Source organism: Pogona vitticeps, chromosome 6 (assembly GCF_051106095.1).
Source record: "Pogona vitticeps strain Pit_001003342236 chromosome 6, PviZW2.1, whole genome shotgun sequence".
In the NCBI taxonomy this organism is placed as follows: Eukaryota; Metazoa; Chordata; class Lepidosauria; order Squamata; family Agamidae; genus Pogona; species Pogona vitticeps.
In genome coordinates this window covers 86,537,677-86,553,917 of record NC_135788.1, presented here as the reverse complement: position 1 = coordinate 86,553,917, position 16,241 = coordinate 86,537,677, and the positions used below count along the sequence as shown (strand labels likewise).

The window sequence follows — 16,241 nt, the reverse complement described above, 5'->3', positions numbered from 1 at the left end:
GCTATCGTCAGAGAGAGAGGAAAAGACTATTTCTCTGAAGAAGCAGGAGATGGGAGACAAACCCATTGAACTCACTGAATGACTGCTATCACCAGAGAGAGAGAAAGAGACTGTTTTCCTTAAAAAGCAGGATGAAATGACATTGGAGCTGAGAAGCAAAAATGAAAAGGGAGAAAGTAACTTGCTGCTTAAATAATAAAAAATAAAAATAATAAAAAATAAATAATAAAAATCATTGGTTTGAGAGATATATAGTAAACACATAAAGCAATATAAGTAATTATACTACAGTGGTGCCTCGCATTGCGACGTTAATTCGTTTCAGCAAAATCTCTGCTAAACGAAAACGTCACAATGCGAAAATAAAAAGCCCATAGAAACGCATTAAAATGTGATTAATGTGTTCCTAGGGGCTTCAAACTCACCATTCAGCGAAGATCCTCCATAGCGCGGCCATTTTCGCTGCCTGTTAAGCGAGGAATCCGTCCCAGAAAACAGCGGGCGGCCATTTTGAAACCGCCGATCAGCTGTTAAAAAAGCATTGCTTTGCGATGATCGGTTCCTCAAGCAGGGAACCGATCATGGCAAAGCAAAATTCCACCGCCAGCCAGCCAGCCGCCTTGATCCCGGTCCTGGGCAGGCGCCTCCTCCTTTGCAGCGCCTCCCGCCGCGACGGCTCTCTGGCTCAGCGCCCCAGGAGTGCGCGCAGGGATTGGGGCCAGGCCCTTCACCCCTCCTTCCCTCCCTCCTCCCGAGGCACCAATCCGGAGTGCCCCTGCTCCCCCCTCCCGCCGTCCCCTATTTATGCACGAGCTCTGGGGGGTAGCGTGTGCCGCTGATCAGCTGTTTAAAACGCATTGCTTTGCCATGATCGGTTCTCCAAGCAGGGAACCGATCATCACAAAGTGAAATTCCCCCATAGGGAGCATCACAAAGCAATCGCAAAAGTGATCACAAAATCATCGCAAAGCGATTTCATCGCTATACGAAGCAATCGCAATGCGAGGCACCACTGTATAAGCAATTTTGGCCAGGAGGGAATCTCAATGGTAGACAAGCATATGTAATTATGAATTTCAGAAATGTTGATGAAAAATAATAACATTATGTTTTTGTTTTTATGGTACATATCAAATATGTGTGAATTACTATAGTGACTATGTAGATAAAAGTAGGTATATAATACCTTTTTATCTGTAAAAATGGAGATCTTTGAGGAATGTGTTGTCCTGGCTTGGAGTTTTTTTGGTGGATAAGTAATCTTAAAGATGAAATTAGGAATGCTTATGATGAGTATTGGATAGATGGGCATGCAGCTGAAAAAAAATATAGAGATTTTATAGATGACACTTCAAAGCTGGTAAAAAGAATGCAGGAAATGAATTCTAGATTTATAAAGCTATAAGTAATCTGAAATCCCTGGTCTATACATGGAGCTGAGATATATAACAAAAATTGGAAAGGTACTTGCTGAATGTTTTAAATGGTTGATAAGTGCATATAATGCTTAAATTAGAATACGTATCTTGATTATAACTATTTAGAAGTTATTGATGACAAAACAGAAATATAAAGACACTAAGTAATATATGAATCATAGTTTGTCTATGTAGTTAAGAATTGTTTGACTATGAGATCAATATAGGTCTAAGTTTATATACAGTATTAGATAATGTATGTATCTTAATTATAAACTAGGAAGTCACGTTTTGATCTTAATAATGGTTTAAATATGTTAGTAGGGTAATATGGTTTATGTAGCCAGAATTATATACTAGATGGATATATGGAAATTATCTCCCCGCATATGTGTTTGTGTTTGTTTTGTACGTCTGTGTTATTAAAAAAAGAATCTCTAATGGTGACTGAACAGAGATTAACTCCACCTCTGGGCCAGGGGCTCCCAACCTTGAGTTCCCATATATTCTTGGACTAAAACTTTAAGAAGTCTTCAGCACTAGCTGCGCTGGCCAGGATTTTGGGGAGTTTTAATCCAAGAACATCTGGGGACGGAAGGTTGGGAATCACTACTCTAAAATATAAGCAACAGAAGCATACAATGGCAGAAGCTTGCTTTGCTAGGTTTCTCCTTTCCTCCTAGATCAACCAGAGGTAAGAGGCCTCTTTCTCTCAACCTAAATAGTATTGAAATTAATGTTGCTTATCAAGACCCATACTTCTATGGGCATTAACATCAGTGATATACAAAAATGATCCTGCAGTCAGGAGTTTTTTTAATTCAGTTATTCGAACCCACTTATAGAAAAAGGTTATTTTTCAAGTAAAAATAATTTAATAAACATTACAATTCCACCTGCTCTAGATAAAGAAAATCTGATTGGACTAGGAGTGGCACCTTGTATGTTGATACATGAGAATTTTTCTGCTACAGTTGGCACAGTGCTGAAGAAAAATATTATAAAATGGTCTGAAAAATGAATGACATTGAATTGTCCACTTCATCTGTGGGAAGAATTTCCATGCCATATTTTTAACAGTACTTGAAAAAAACAATCTAAGAATCCTAGGCCTGAAAGAGGGTAGATAATGTAAAAAAATTGTTGTAAGAAAATAATACTAAAGACAAAGACAGAGGACAATAACCCAGTTGGAAGAGAGAAATTAAACAATGCACTAAAAAGTTATCTCAGAGAGCCTCCTACTATGCATTACTGCTAGGACAGACTAAGCAAAACTGAAGTACAGCCTCCTTAGATATGCACTGAAAGGAGGATGGGAGGGGTCAATTTCCAGTTTTTCCAGAGCTAGAAAGTTCTAAACTGGAGCTTTGCACGGGTACCAATGTGTGATGGACAGAGATCAGGATGAAGAACCACTTGTCATCCAGATCTCTCTCCATCCTTAAGTAAAAGTGTTCTTGGTGTACGAAAAACATGAGTAGAGAGCAACTAGGTATTTTTATATGAACTAAGCTGGAAATAATTTTAGATAGTGTAGACGTAAACAGGAACCATCTGGGCAGCTTTACCGCAATAGGGAAAGGGATGTACTCTTGAAAACAACACCCCTCTAATGAATCATCCAATAATTTACAAATCTATTCCATCTTCAGAGAACTATTTTGTAACATGTGGATGTGCTCAATAAACATATTGCCTTTATATGGATTTTGAAATTTTCCTTATGGGCTAAACTTTGCTTTTGTTGACATCTAACAGATTGCACGTTGCACCTTATTCTTTCCCATAGTCAATGGGCGATAAACTAAGAGCATTTTAACAAACAGGCTGGTTAGCTAACACATTGGTCCCTTCCAGTTTTATCAGTTATTCTATTTTGCTTTATTTCCCCTTTCACTACATATAATTAAAGCAGTCTACAACCCATGATTATTGTATATATTCAGAACTGTAATGCCCTTACACCTTCAAGAAACCAACAAGTGGCATTTTAAAAAAGAGACTCTGGCCAGGGAGAAACTGAATAGGATAGGGCTATGGAAGGCTGTTGTACAAAGGCAGTGACACTGATGTAGTTAGCATAAGGACATATCCAGTACCTCCGTATAGAAGCAGTATTCCCACTGTTAGGAATGGATACAAACAATCTCCATCTATGCAACAGAGCTTGGCTGGAAACTGTATCTATTGCCAGCAAAGTATTATGCTCCACTTACAGTCAACAAGATAATGCTGAAGCTAAAAGAATATTATTTAATATTACAATATTGAAATTTGGGGGAGGGGGAAGAAGGCATTAGTAGAAAGGAGGAAATTTGTCTTAAATGTTATTCAGCAGGAAACTGAAATAAAGCATCTGCTTAGCTTCCCATCATCTCTTTCACCAAACACAAGCTGTATACCCTAGTATGCAGACATGCACAGCAGATAAGTTTCATACCAGTTCACCATTTTCTAAATTGAAATGCCTATGCTATGCCATTAAATTATACTAGGGTTGTATGAACCTTGGAAAAATATTTTCATGCTTACTATAGCACACGTGCACACGCACTCGGTCACGCCAGCCCTTCTTCACACTTTCCTGAACTGCTTGGAAAACAACATTTCACACTGTCAAAGCACAGCTGATTCTCCAGGCACCAAAATTGAAAAAAGTAAGATGAATTCCGCACAGGCAATAAGCTTTGCTGTATGGTTTCCAAAGCATCTCAAACAGGATCTGTTCTTCACAGGCTGCTATCAATATTGCAGCAGAAACGTCCTGCTTCTCAGCTGCTAAGCCCCCAAAAAATAAGTAAACAGACCTCTAAAGTGATGGCCCACAAGGGGCAAACATGACACAGGCTCTGTATCCAAGACAGAGTCTGATTTCAATTACAAAAATTATGCAAATTATTTCACTGTGCCTCCCAGTACAGGGTCAAGAACAATCTGTTCCCTTGCTTTATTTTTAATCAACATTAAGGATACATAATATGAATCAAAATACTGGATGAAACAAGGGTGCAAATAATATTTAGATTCTGTGTAGGGACCACATAGATCCTGAGATGCTGGCTGATACATCTAGTATCAGTATGTAGTTTTCCCCAGATAAAACTAGCAACATACTCAGGAAACAGGGCTTATAAGCACTTTATTCCACCATATATGGCTTTGCTTATTATAGTAATCCAGAGTTCTTCACAAACCCATATATCAGCACACAAAGAAGGTGCCTGCCCAGCTGAGGTAGATTTTTGATAATGCGTGCCGCACTGAGGGTTAAACTAAATAGCCCTTTTTCACTAAATTAAATTGTGGTTAACTGGAAAATACTGGATGGTTTGTTTAATGATCCCTGCTGTTATGAAAGATACAGAATCAAGTATGATCCTACACCCATAGCCCCCTCTCCCAAGAAGACACATAGCTGCAGTCCATTTAGAAGACATATTGCCTATGACACTGATCACTGTGCAGAGGCCCTTCTGTGATTACTACAGCTGTGGGTCTGTAATCTAACATGAAAATGCTGACTTGTCAGCAGTGGAAAGCTTCCCCTTTTGCTGTTAACAATTCCTAACATGCCCATTTTCCGGGCACGTTGGGACAGAGAAAAGCAAAATACTAAATTATGACAAGGCACCCACAGCTTTTGTTCTCATTTCCTCTCTCCATTTACTCATTCCCATTCCCCTCTCCTTGCCACCACAGAAATGTTGCTATGGCAACAGCAGCTGCAAAGTCTTGATTGACAGATCTCCTGAGAGGAGTGTCTGGGGAAACTAAAATGCCTCAAGGTGGAGAGAGAGAGAGAGGGAGAGAGAGAAGAACACTGTCGTTTCACAACACCAGGAAGGATAGCAGACAAGCAGCCATTTGGAAAGGGACATTCCTATCTGCTGGGCTAAAACATTAATAAGCCTGTTCCCTTCCACAGAGGCATTATGTCTAGTTGTTCCATGTAAGAGAAGTCTTGCACTAGACCTAATATCTTTATAAATGGAAGAACTGGTTGGGGAAACCGTTCTGACACTCAAAGCCACTAACATCCTAAATGATTTGTACTAAAAAAATAGCCGTTCCAAGGATGACTGGAGGGAGAAAATACAGAAATGTGATATAAAACCACCATTATACAGTGGTGCCTCACTTAGCGATGTTAATCCATGCAGGAAAAAACGTTGCTAAGCGATTTCATCGCTAAACGGAATTAAAAAGCCCATAGAAACGCATTAAAATGCCATTAATGCATTCCTATGGGCTTCAAAACTAACCTTAAGCGAAAATCCTCCATGGGGTGGCCATTTTCAGTGCTTCTAAAGCGAGGACACACAGCAGTCAGCCATTTTGTTTACCCGGCGGCCATTTTAAAACCACCGATCAGCTGGCCGAAAATGGGGGCTTTGCGATGATCCCTTCCACGCGATCATCGCAAAGCGAATTTTCCCCATAGGGACCATCGCTAAGCGATCACTTTTGCAATCGCTTAAACTCCGTCGCTAAGTGATTTTGTCGCTCAACGGAGCGATCGCTAAGCGAGGCACCACTGTATTAAAAATTAAGCCCTACATCCCACTTCTGGCAACAGCACTGCATGAAAATTTGCAACAAAATAATGTACAGTAGGACCCCTGTACCCACTGGATCAGTATCTTTTGATTCACTTATCCACAATCTGAACATACTGTACTGTATTAGAAATATTAAAAGAAATCTTTTTTTAAAAATGCATGTTTTATCAGACGGGCCACAAGATGGGGTCCCTAATAGAGAACCTACTATGAATTCTTGTTCTCTTCTGGATTTTTTTAAAAAAAACTACTAAAGTGGTTCTCCTTTCCTCCTCCCTCCCCTCCAATCCTGGTGATTCAGCCCCTTTGCCCACTGCAGGTGGTGGTGGAGGGGTGTGGGGCTGGCCCAAACCACTCCTCATGAGGGCTACAGCCTCCGGCACTGCCCTCTCCTCCCTGATCCTGGGCATCCGGCTCCTTTCCCTTCACATGCGGCTCACCCTACTCCCAAGGTTGCGCTTCCAGTCCACTCACTGAGGCCTTCAGTCACAGGCTTGAGGGATGCCTCCTCCTCCACTGCTACCTCAAGGCTATTTCCAGGCCACATCACCTCATGAGAAAGAAGAGCCAGAAAGGGCAGCTCTTGCCCCTGATGGCTCAGCCTCTTCACCTGCTGCCACTGCGAGAAGAAGGTGGATGAGTGTGGGGCTGGCTTGCGCCACCTCTCGTGAGGGTGGTGACAATGGTGTGGGTGTTCGTTATTATCTGCAGCTTTCAGGTTTTGCGGGGGGGGGGTTTGGAACCAATCCCCCATGGATATGAGGGTCCCACTGTATTTCCAATATGTAAGCTATACTGATTTTTATTGGTGTCTCACACAACTGTTTCATACAGGTAACATTAAATATATAAATGACAGACAGTAAAACAGCTGGATAAAAGCAACAAAAGGTTCTCATCTTATCTCCCCATAATTGTCAACAGGGTTCCAACGGGCCTTGAGAGATTCAAGTCCAAGTCCCCACTAAGCCATCAAACTCACTGAGGGACTGCAGACCAGTCATGTTTTTCTCGGCTAATTTTCCTCTCAAGCTTACTAATGGGGTGCAGCAGCAAGACAGAGGGAGCAGCACTCAAGATACCTGGGTTCAAATCCCTAGTCAGTCATAGAAGCTCTCTGTGTGGGGGATGGCACTGGTAAAATCACACCTTAAATATCCCACTCACCTTGAAAACACTATTAGGATTGCTATAAATAAGAAGAGACTTGACAGCACATCACAAACACGTAACATCATCTACCTCTCAGGACTGCTGAGAGGATAAAGTTGTACATGCTGCCTTGATCTCAAGTAAAGGCATGATATAAATACATGTAATTAATAATATAAATGGCACTGAGATGGCACAGAAAGCATACTTTTATTCATCTGGTGAACAAATTGTCCTTTGAAGGCTATACCTTGAAGTGTCACGGTCAGCGACTATCAAATTTGCCTACAGCATGGCTCATTTAGATTCCTGTAACATGTTCTAATCCAAAACAAACTTTGTTTAGAAATATCTTCAGGGTTAAAGTGCAGCAACCAGGGATAGCTACCAGAGGTATGTGAATCCACTGCTTGCAGAAGCACAACTGAACGTGATGGTTATAATTTAATGGCTTAGGATCAGATTATCTGCCTCTTCATACATGAGATCTCCCAGGCTGCAAGAAGGTCAGAATAAATGTGTCCCACCAATATGTTTCCTGCCTTATTTTCATTCCCTCCCCAACTTGTGATGCAGATTTTGACAGGGACACAAGAGAGAGACTTCTTTGAGGCCTTGGAAACCACTGGCCATGGAGGCCTGTCTGGTGCCCTCTATTGGTTTTTCCACAGATGAAAATGGTCTTGTTCACATAGATATTCAGGTTTCCTAAAGTAATTTGCTTCTTTTTTTGCTGCTGGTTTCTCACAACTGCTGTTTTTAACTTGTCCTTGTTGCTCTTATTGTCATGCTGTTTACAGATATTTGTCGTAATATTGTATTAATATTCTGTTATCACAAGTTTGAGGAAACCAGTACTGAAAGGCAGGATACACAAATAAAATAATGTATAAATAATAAATATTGAGGCTCAGTTAGGCTGAGTCTAGCACCATCATGTGTTTAATCCAATCATGAATCCAGCCTTTTGCAGTGTACCATTCAAAAAAATGAAATGCAGAGAATTAAAAAAAAGTGACAAGGTTAAAGATCTCTTTTGAGTAATATAATCGCCACCATAGCAACGATAAAAGAATGTGACAGTTTTCCACCATCAAATGAGCCAAGAACTGCACTTCATCCCCAGAACAAAATGTTGTAGCTCTATCTCAGTTTCCATATTCTCCATTATTTCTGCAGCCCAGGACTGCAACCAAATCCTTCAGCATTACTGTCAACATCCTCCTTTATCTTCACATGATGTGAGATATAAAGAGACAGGCTGGAGATTCAGGGAGCAATAAAAGACTATTCACCAGCAAATAAAAAGGCAGCACCTTAATTTGGGGGAGGCGTGCTCAGCTGAAAATAATTAACCAAGAAGCACTCAACTGTATGACACCAAAACTGCCTTGATTTCTTTTCTAAGACTTTTTGCCTAGTTTTTATATCAAGCTCTTCTTTAATGACAACCTGTGAGAGCACCATCTGCTGGAAAACAAGCAGCAATGCTAAATATGAAATGACTGAGCAAAACCTAAGCTAAATTATATTCTTCTTGAAAATCAATGTATTATAAGACTTCCAATAACATCAAGGTACATTCCTCTCTTATTTACCTTTTTAAAATTAATATTATCAATATATTTTAAAGAAAATTGTGACACTTGAAAATCCAATATACTTCCATAGACTCCCTTTTATGCTCACTTAATGCTCACTGTAAAAAATCAATAGGCCAGTGTTTCATGAAAAATTAATTTTCTACTTCCTGCTGACAGCATTAGGAAAACAGCAAAGTGGCTACAAGCCCCTCACTTTCCATACTAGGTACTGCTCAAAATTTGAGACCTCATATAATAAAGAAAACATTTGTCAGGAATTATTCCTGTCCATTGTGCAGAGCACATGGACATATAAGCTAATTAAGTGGAATCACAATTGTCCATATTTTCTTAGCATTAATACATCTCTCCTTGAAACAATCTACCCTTCCCCTTCACACCTCACAGTATTTGTCATTGAAACTGTCAACACTAAAGGAGGCCAAAAAAAATATCCATAACTAGAAACTGGGCACTTTCAGCCCAGATCCCCTTACCATGGAAAAAGTTACTGTTGATGGTTCACCAAGCACCATTCCTCCTGGCCTTCAGAAAGACATTAAAAACTGAACATTTAGGCCAACTCATAAAGGTCTTACATTTGAAAACACATGAGCATTTGTCATATCATTCACCATGTTATTCTGGGTACGTAGCTGGAATATTAGATCGGGATTTTAATTTTAATTTACTATTTTCATTCAATTGAGGATATTATGTCTTTTGTGTTTGTATTACTATGTTTGTCTATTGTTTATGTTATGTTTAATGGTTGATTTTCTTATGTTGTCTGTAATTAGATATCCTGGTCTTCTCTGCACCTTCCAAGGAGTGCATGTTCACTATTGAACAGTATAAGAATGTAAGAAATAAATATGCATATAACATGATAGATTAATGTTTACAATTGCAAGAAACATTGGTAATTTCATCCCTCATCTTAACAAACTGAGTATGTTCTATTTGTTATAATTACAGTCTAAAAAGGTTAACCACCACCAGCTGTAATTTTTACTACCAGCATCTTAGCTGTTATATGTACAGAAGAGTTTGACTGGGTTGACAAGGAATGCTTTTTATGTTTTCAAGAGGACCACATTAGTGTCCTTTAATAAAAAACATGCAAAGCAAGAAAAGATCACAGTTGTGACCTTGCAGCTTCTAGTCTTCTATGACTATACATCCCATTCTCATCCAAAATGTATCTTCAATCTTATTCTTTTCTATCATACCACCACCAGTTACTGCTTAGATCAAGAAAAGAATATAGTTAGGGAAAGCTTCAATTACCAAACAATGCATTATTTCTACTTATTCCTGCTGAGCAGCTTTGCATAACTGATTTCAGTTTACCTTGTTCATTTTCAGCAGTGCTTTCATGTGCTGACTTTGGGTTTTGAGAAAGTTAAGTTTTAAAAAATTGTAATAACTAAAGATTCACCAGTCATGGGCAATTAATAAAGTTACTCTTTAAATTACTGTCTAATTTATATTGCAGAAAACAGATGCATAGCTGAATTAAAATTGTGAGCAAAATCTGTTCCTCATATATAACACAGACATATATAACCTTTAACTTAAACGAATACTGGCAGTCTTCCATAGGACAACACCATCCCATCTGTAAAGTCTGATGTAATCAGAAATGAACTCTTTCACTGTAGCTTTTGCTATAGCCTCTTACCTTCTGTAAAAACAGAACCACCCATACAAGCATCTTAGCATGCAGTTCCTCCAATGTGAAGAGCGTCCGTGGTGTGCGAATGAAAATCTTGGTCTTCCCATACGCCACATCGTCTTGGAATCCACAGTGTTCAATCAGCTTCTTTACAGCCTCTTTGTCTGATGGGAGCTTGTGGTTTGGCCAAGTAAATTCTGGGATTATCTTGTACCTATTTTGATATCATAATTTTTAAAGCACTGATGAGCAATTCTTTCATATTTCCCCATGCCTAGGTTCACAAGCATCGTGGTAAAAGATTATTGTAGGTCATCTCCTTATACCTCTAATGAGGAGAGACTGCAGTGACTTAATACAGGATTAGGGAAGCCTTGAAACATCTTTTAAAAGCAGTATATTCACTTATAAGGAGTGTGGTGAGATTCTTCTCTCTCCACTACCACTCCTTCATATGAAAAGGACTACTAATGAAAATCAATTGAATTAGTGGGCTACATTAAGCTACAATTAACTGAGATCCATATATTTGTAGGTTATTATGATGTTGTCATGCAAATTATTATTTCTAAGAACTATCCAACTATTAGTTCTAAGCATGTTCCTGTTCTGCAATCACTAGAGAAATAGGAGCAACAGGTGACAGAGGGCTGGACTTGGAACATGGAGAAATTACTTATATCTATAGGGAATGTTCTGCTTTAGCCAGAATGGTGTATAATCTTGCAAGGGAAGATTTCTGCATCCAATTTTGTACAGATGTGTTGAGAAGTTCTGCTCCACCATAGAGAACACATATATATTTTATGTTTTCAGATAGCCAAATCTCTGTAATTGATACTGGCAGGCCAGCTATGAACCACAGCAGCAAAAGGATTACAAGTGCCAATTTTTTGAGGGGAAGGCCCTACTTTTAAATGTTGATTTTGAATCTGTTCTAAGGAGATGAGGGGAAAGTTTGAGTGAATAAACAAAACTATGGCTACAAAATGAAGAGAAGTAGAGAGTCACAAAGCTGGCTTGATGCAGCTGTCCTCTTGTGAACAATGCCTACAACCACCCCAACTTTAAGGAGAGGTTTGAGTTTTATATCATAACATTATCTTAAAACCTCAAGTTTCAAACATTTTTGCTGACTGATTTATTCATTTCACATCTATATTGTATTTTTGTTTAATTCAGGGATTTAATGTGGTGGTGAGGTTGTGGAAGACAGATCTGTCAAGATTTGACATTTTGTGAAGATAGGGTGCTAAAACAATTAAGGGGAGTATAGAAAAAGTAGCTCTGAAAATGGAAGTTCTTCTAAAAATAAGGCTGAAACAGAAGTTTACTAAAAGTCATTGAAAAACCATCAGCCAGCTCTCCAGCCAAACAAGGTCACTTTACCATAACATTGATAGTTGAATGTGTTTTATAAATACTGAAATAACAAAGTGTAAACAGAAGAGAGACCTGAAAGCATATTGAAATAAGTAGAATGTGTGCTGTTTTTATGACTTATGTTTATAATTTTATTTTGATTTTCCTTTGTTCTTTTATGCTGTATACAGTCCAGAATGACCTTTGGTGAGATAGGAGATATATAAATCAAATAAATAAATAAATACATAGGAACGTATTTATATTGCAGTGTATCAATTTGATCAGAGGTGGTGTTTGCAGGTCCTATAATCCACATCCCTTGTTGCTCTGGTTTTACAGTACTTTGGTGTACCAGTTCTCTTATGTTAAAGTCTTCAGTCCTCCAGGTTTTGCAAAATTTTAGTCATAATAAGGTTGTTTGTTGTCATAATGGCAGTTTGCCAGATTCTGAATTACAAGCCCTTGGAGTTACAGGAGGTGTAGAAACAATAGAAATTCCTATTATAAAATTTCTGTGCACCAGGCCCTTGTACTTCCAGGCCCTACAAAAAGTATTGTTGATAGCTGATGAAGGAGAGATAAGGATATAAGTAATGGCTGGGAAAGATAGTATAAAAAAAAAAAGAGCACTACAAGGCCATGCTCTATGCTGCACCATATACATCGGATACCAACAAAACTGACACTGGGCACCAGACATCAAAGAGCAGCAGGCATGTAGCAGCATGCTTCATTTCCAGAAACTGGCAATATAATCATCATGGACATATCTCCATAGATGCAAGCAGGCACAAGGCTAACATGGCTGGGTGAGAACATTATTTAACAATTTTTCATGTGTGTCCAGTAATATGCTTAAACACCAAAGACTACTTAAAATTATAATACTTTTTTACTTTTAAATAATGTGTTCTAAAGATATATTCTCTGCCTTTTTTTTCAATGTACCTTATAAAAGCTATAAGCTTTTGCATTTTTAGAATTGTAAGCTACAGCAATTTGGAAACATGGATTATAACATGATTTAACTTTTGCCTACAACTTAAATTTCATTTTTGAATGAACGTTTGCTTGTAACTTCTCACAGATGTAAGAATTTTGGATGGCAATCATATCTCTAGCTTTCCACTAGTTGCAAGGCTATATTTTTGAGCATTTGTGATTACAGTTTTTTTTTCATACCTGTAAGAATGCTTCAATACATTTTGACTTACCACCTTTTCAGTAATTTTGTGCTTGTAGAACACAGAAGCAATGTAAGATTAAAGCTTATAGAATTCAATAAGCTAATTTTGCCTGGAATTACTGCAGCAATCAAAAGACTTATATCTTGATACCCAGATGAATTTTGTTATAATTGGAAATGATTGTCTGATTTCATTCTGGAATTAATTCTGTTTGTTTGTGATAAATGCTAGCAAGGATGAACACGGACTTCTGATTTTTAACCCTAAAGGTCTACCAAGTTCTGTAAGGTTCTTAGGGAGATGTTCAGGTGTCAGACTCCCTGTCCTGACAGATGCAGCTGCCAAATGTTTTCCTAAAGAGAAAGGTCTTGTCTCACAGCAAAATGACAGTGAGAAAGAGGGTCAACCTACCCGCTTGCAAAAGGGAGTCCACAACCTAGGATCAGTCAAGAAAAGGCTGCCTCTTACATCCACAGCAAAGAGGCCTATGAGGGCAGTGTGACTGAAATACATCTCCTCTGAGATCCTAAAACCTGGAAGTGCTCAAAGGGGAGATGTGGGGTGGGTGGGTTAGGAGTTTTTTTGTTACCTGTGAAGGAACTTTTCGTATGTCTGGCGATAAGCAAATCCTGCTCGTCGGACCCTGACATTTTCCAGAAGTCCAAGGTATTCCACCTGATGCCTGCAACGCTCCTCATCGAACAGATGTGGTAACTTCTTGTCATTGGGTTTAATGCAGCGAACGTAATATGGTTCCTAAGAGGGAGGCATTGAGGAAAACAACAACATTTATACTCACAGCTAAGATGCAAACATTTTAGGGAAATAACTGAAGGTTGGTTGATATGTAATACTGTACATGTAATATTGTTTAACCATGTGGTTATAATATTCCTTCACTCCTGAAAAATCCGCTTTTCTTTAACCATAGTTAAGGCTAGCAAGAATTTTTGTTCACACTTATACCCCATCATAGTGTGGGCAGTCAAATCAGACACTGGAATCAAAGATTTTAAGTTAATTTTAAGACTCTGAGTAACAATTAAAGTGGTTAGAATTAAGGTCCATGCCAAATATGGTAAGGTAACTGTGATTAAGACCCCTGTAGGAAGAGTGGGTAGAAATTCATGCCTTGGAGAAATGGTAATCAAACAACCTGCTGATAATATTCTAACCACTGATAACGAACTGAGAGTGTGATGCACACACTGGTTTCTAATATGGTTTCAAAGCAAATTGCAAGCTCACACTATAAGAGGGACTGAACTTTTGTTCAAATCCACAAGGAACTTAGGTTTTTGACAAAAACATTGTTTTGGCATGTGTAATTAAATTTATTTATGTAAGCATTTACGTATATGCTGCCCTTCAGTTCTATCAAGACTCCCAGCATGGCTACAAATTAGCAAAAATAAGTTAAAGCATCCCATTAAAACAACAAATACATAACCAGACATTAGCAAAAATCAGCAAAACTGGCAAAGGAAAAAAAGTTTTTAAATGGCTTCCTGACAGAAAGCTATCTTCCAGGAAATGCTAACATGCATCTTAAAATGTAGACCTCAATGCTTTGTGCTACCCTTCCAGGTAGAATTTGGATTGCTCTCATTTTTCCTTGAAATCTATTTAGTGCCATGATATTAATCTAGCTTTTCCTCTGGCATAAGTGTCATCCATCTGCCCTTTCTCCACCATCCTTTACCTTACTCTTCTGTTTACTATTTCTTTTTCTATAGCTACCTATTTTTTGTTACGTGCCGTCACATCAGAACCAACATATAGCAACCCTAATAGGGTTTTCAAGGTAAGTGAGATATTAAAGGAGTAGTTTTACCCATTCTAAACACCCCATCTGTGAACTTCCATGGCTGCGTGAGGATTCAAATCCAGGCCTCCTGAGTCCTAGTCCATCAGTCTATCCACTACACCACTGGTTCTTAACCTTGGGTTACTCAGGAGTTTTGGACTGCAACTCCCAGAAGCCTTCACCACCAGCTGTGCCGACTGGGGTTTCTGGGAGTTGCAGTTCAAAAGCATCTGAGTAACAAAGGTTAAGAACCACTGCACTACACCACACTGAGTATCCAGACTACCTATACTTAACTCTAAACTCTGCCCTTAAGCATGTTTTGGGAAAACATTCAAATCTAGTTTCCAGTCCTTATACTCAGAGAGCTCCTCTTTCTGCAACCCCTGTGTGAGGTTTTGATCCCAGCCAAAGGACAACTATTGGTTTCTTACAGAAACCAATGTGAATAACATCCATCTTTATTGTTTATCTGTGGAAACTCTAGCATCACATCACAATCCAGTTGATAATAATATGAAATCATTCGGTAGCAGAAATGCAATACAAGATTCATATTTCCTGCTTACGCTCTCCAGCTAGAGGTTCCATATATCAGAAATATCAGAGACTTGGCTTCAGCTGATATATGGCATTGACCAAGAACACTCTGGTTATTTTTCAGGTTGGCTGATTTTACTAGATAAGCAGAAATGCATTGTTTGGAATAGTGCCTCACACAGATTATTCATGCAATGGATAAATTGTCTTCCTTCTGTGTTCAGTAGTTTAAGACTGAGGGAGAAGGTGGCGACAGATCAGCTGTGGGCACTCCTGGAGGAAACCAATACCCTCGATCCATCCCAGCCTGCGTTTAGGCCACGTCATGGCACGGAGACAGTACTGGTCGCCCTGCAAGATGACCGCTTGAGGAAGGGCAACAGGGGCAAGGTGTCCTTGATTTGTCAGTGGCCTTTGATACCATCAACCATGGTATACTGCTGGGGAGGTTCTCGGGGTTACGTACTGGTGGCCTGGCTGTGGCCTGGCTCTGGTCCTTCCTTGAGGACCATTCCCAGAGAGTCCAAGTTTGAGAGATGGTCTCCACTCCTTGGACTCTGAATTGCAGAATCACTCAGGGATAATGTCTCCAATGTTATTTAATAGCTACATGAGGCTTTTGGGGGAGGTCATCAGGAGATTTGGAGTTTCATGTCATTAATATGCAGATGACACTCAACTCTAACTCTCCTTCCATCCTTCTGCAATGGATGCTGTCTGGCTGCTGTGCTAGTGTGGATTGAAGCTGAACCCAGGCAGGAGGATTGAGAACACTGATCTTGAAAGTGGCCCACAAAGAAAAAAAAACAAGGAACCAGGCCTTCTCGGTGGTCGCTCCTCAGCTGTAGAACCAGCCACGACCCACTATTCGCCTGGTCCCTTCACTGGGTATCTTCAAGAAACAGCTCAAGATTCAGTTACTTCAGCAGGCATTTCAAAATATCCCATC

The 16,241-nt window shown here is 39.3% G+C and overlaps 1 protein-coding gene across 1 annotated transcript in view; it reads right to left on the bottom strand.

Moving 5' to 3' along the window:
• The window catches only part of MYO1D (myosin ID), a 218,128-nt gene that overhangs the window by 112,781 nt on the left and 89,106 nt on the right, over positions 1-16,241 (bottom strand). Inside the window, exons 15-16 of the mRNA XM_020798051.3 lie at positions 13,535-13,701; positions 10,400-10,607 (exon numbers count right to left, since the gene is read on the bottom strand). Coding sequence (XP_020653710.1) covers positions 10,400-10,607; positions 13,535-13,701 — 375 coding nt within the window. The remainder of the gene's footprint in view (positions 1-10,399; positions 10,608-13,534; positions 13,702-16,241) is intronic.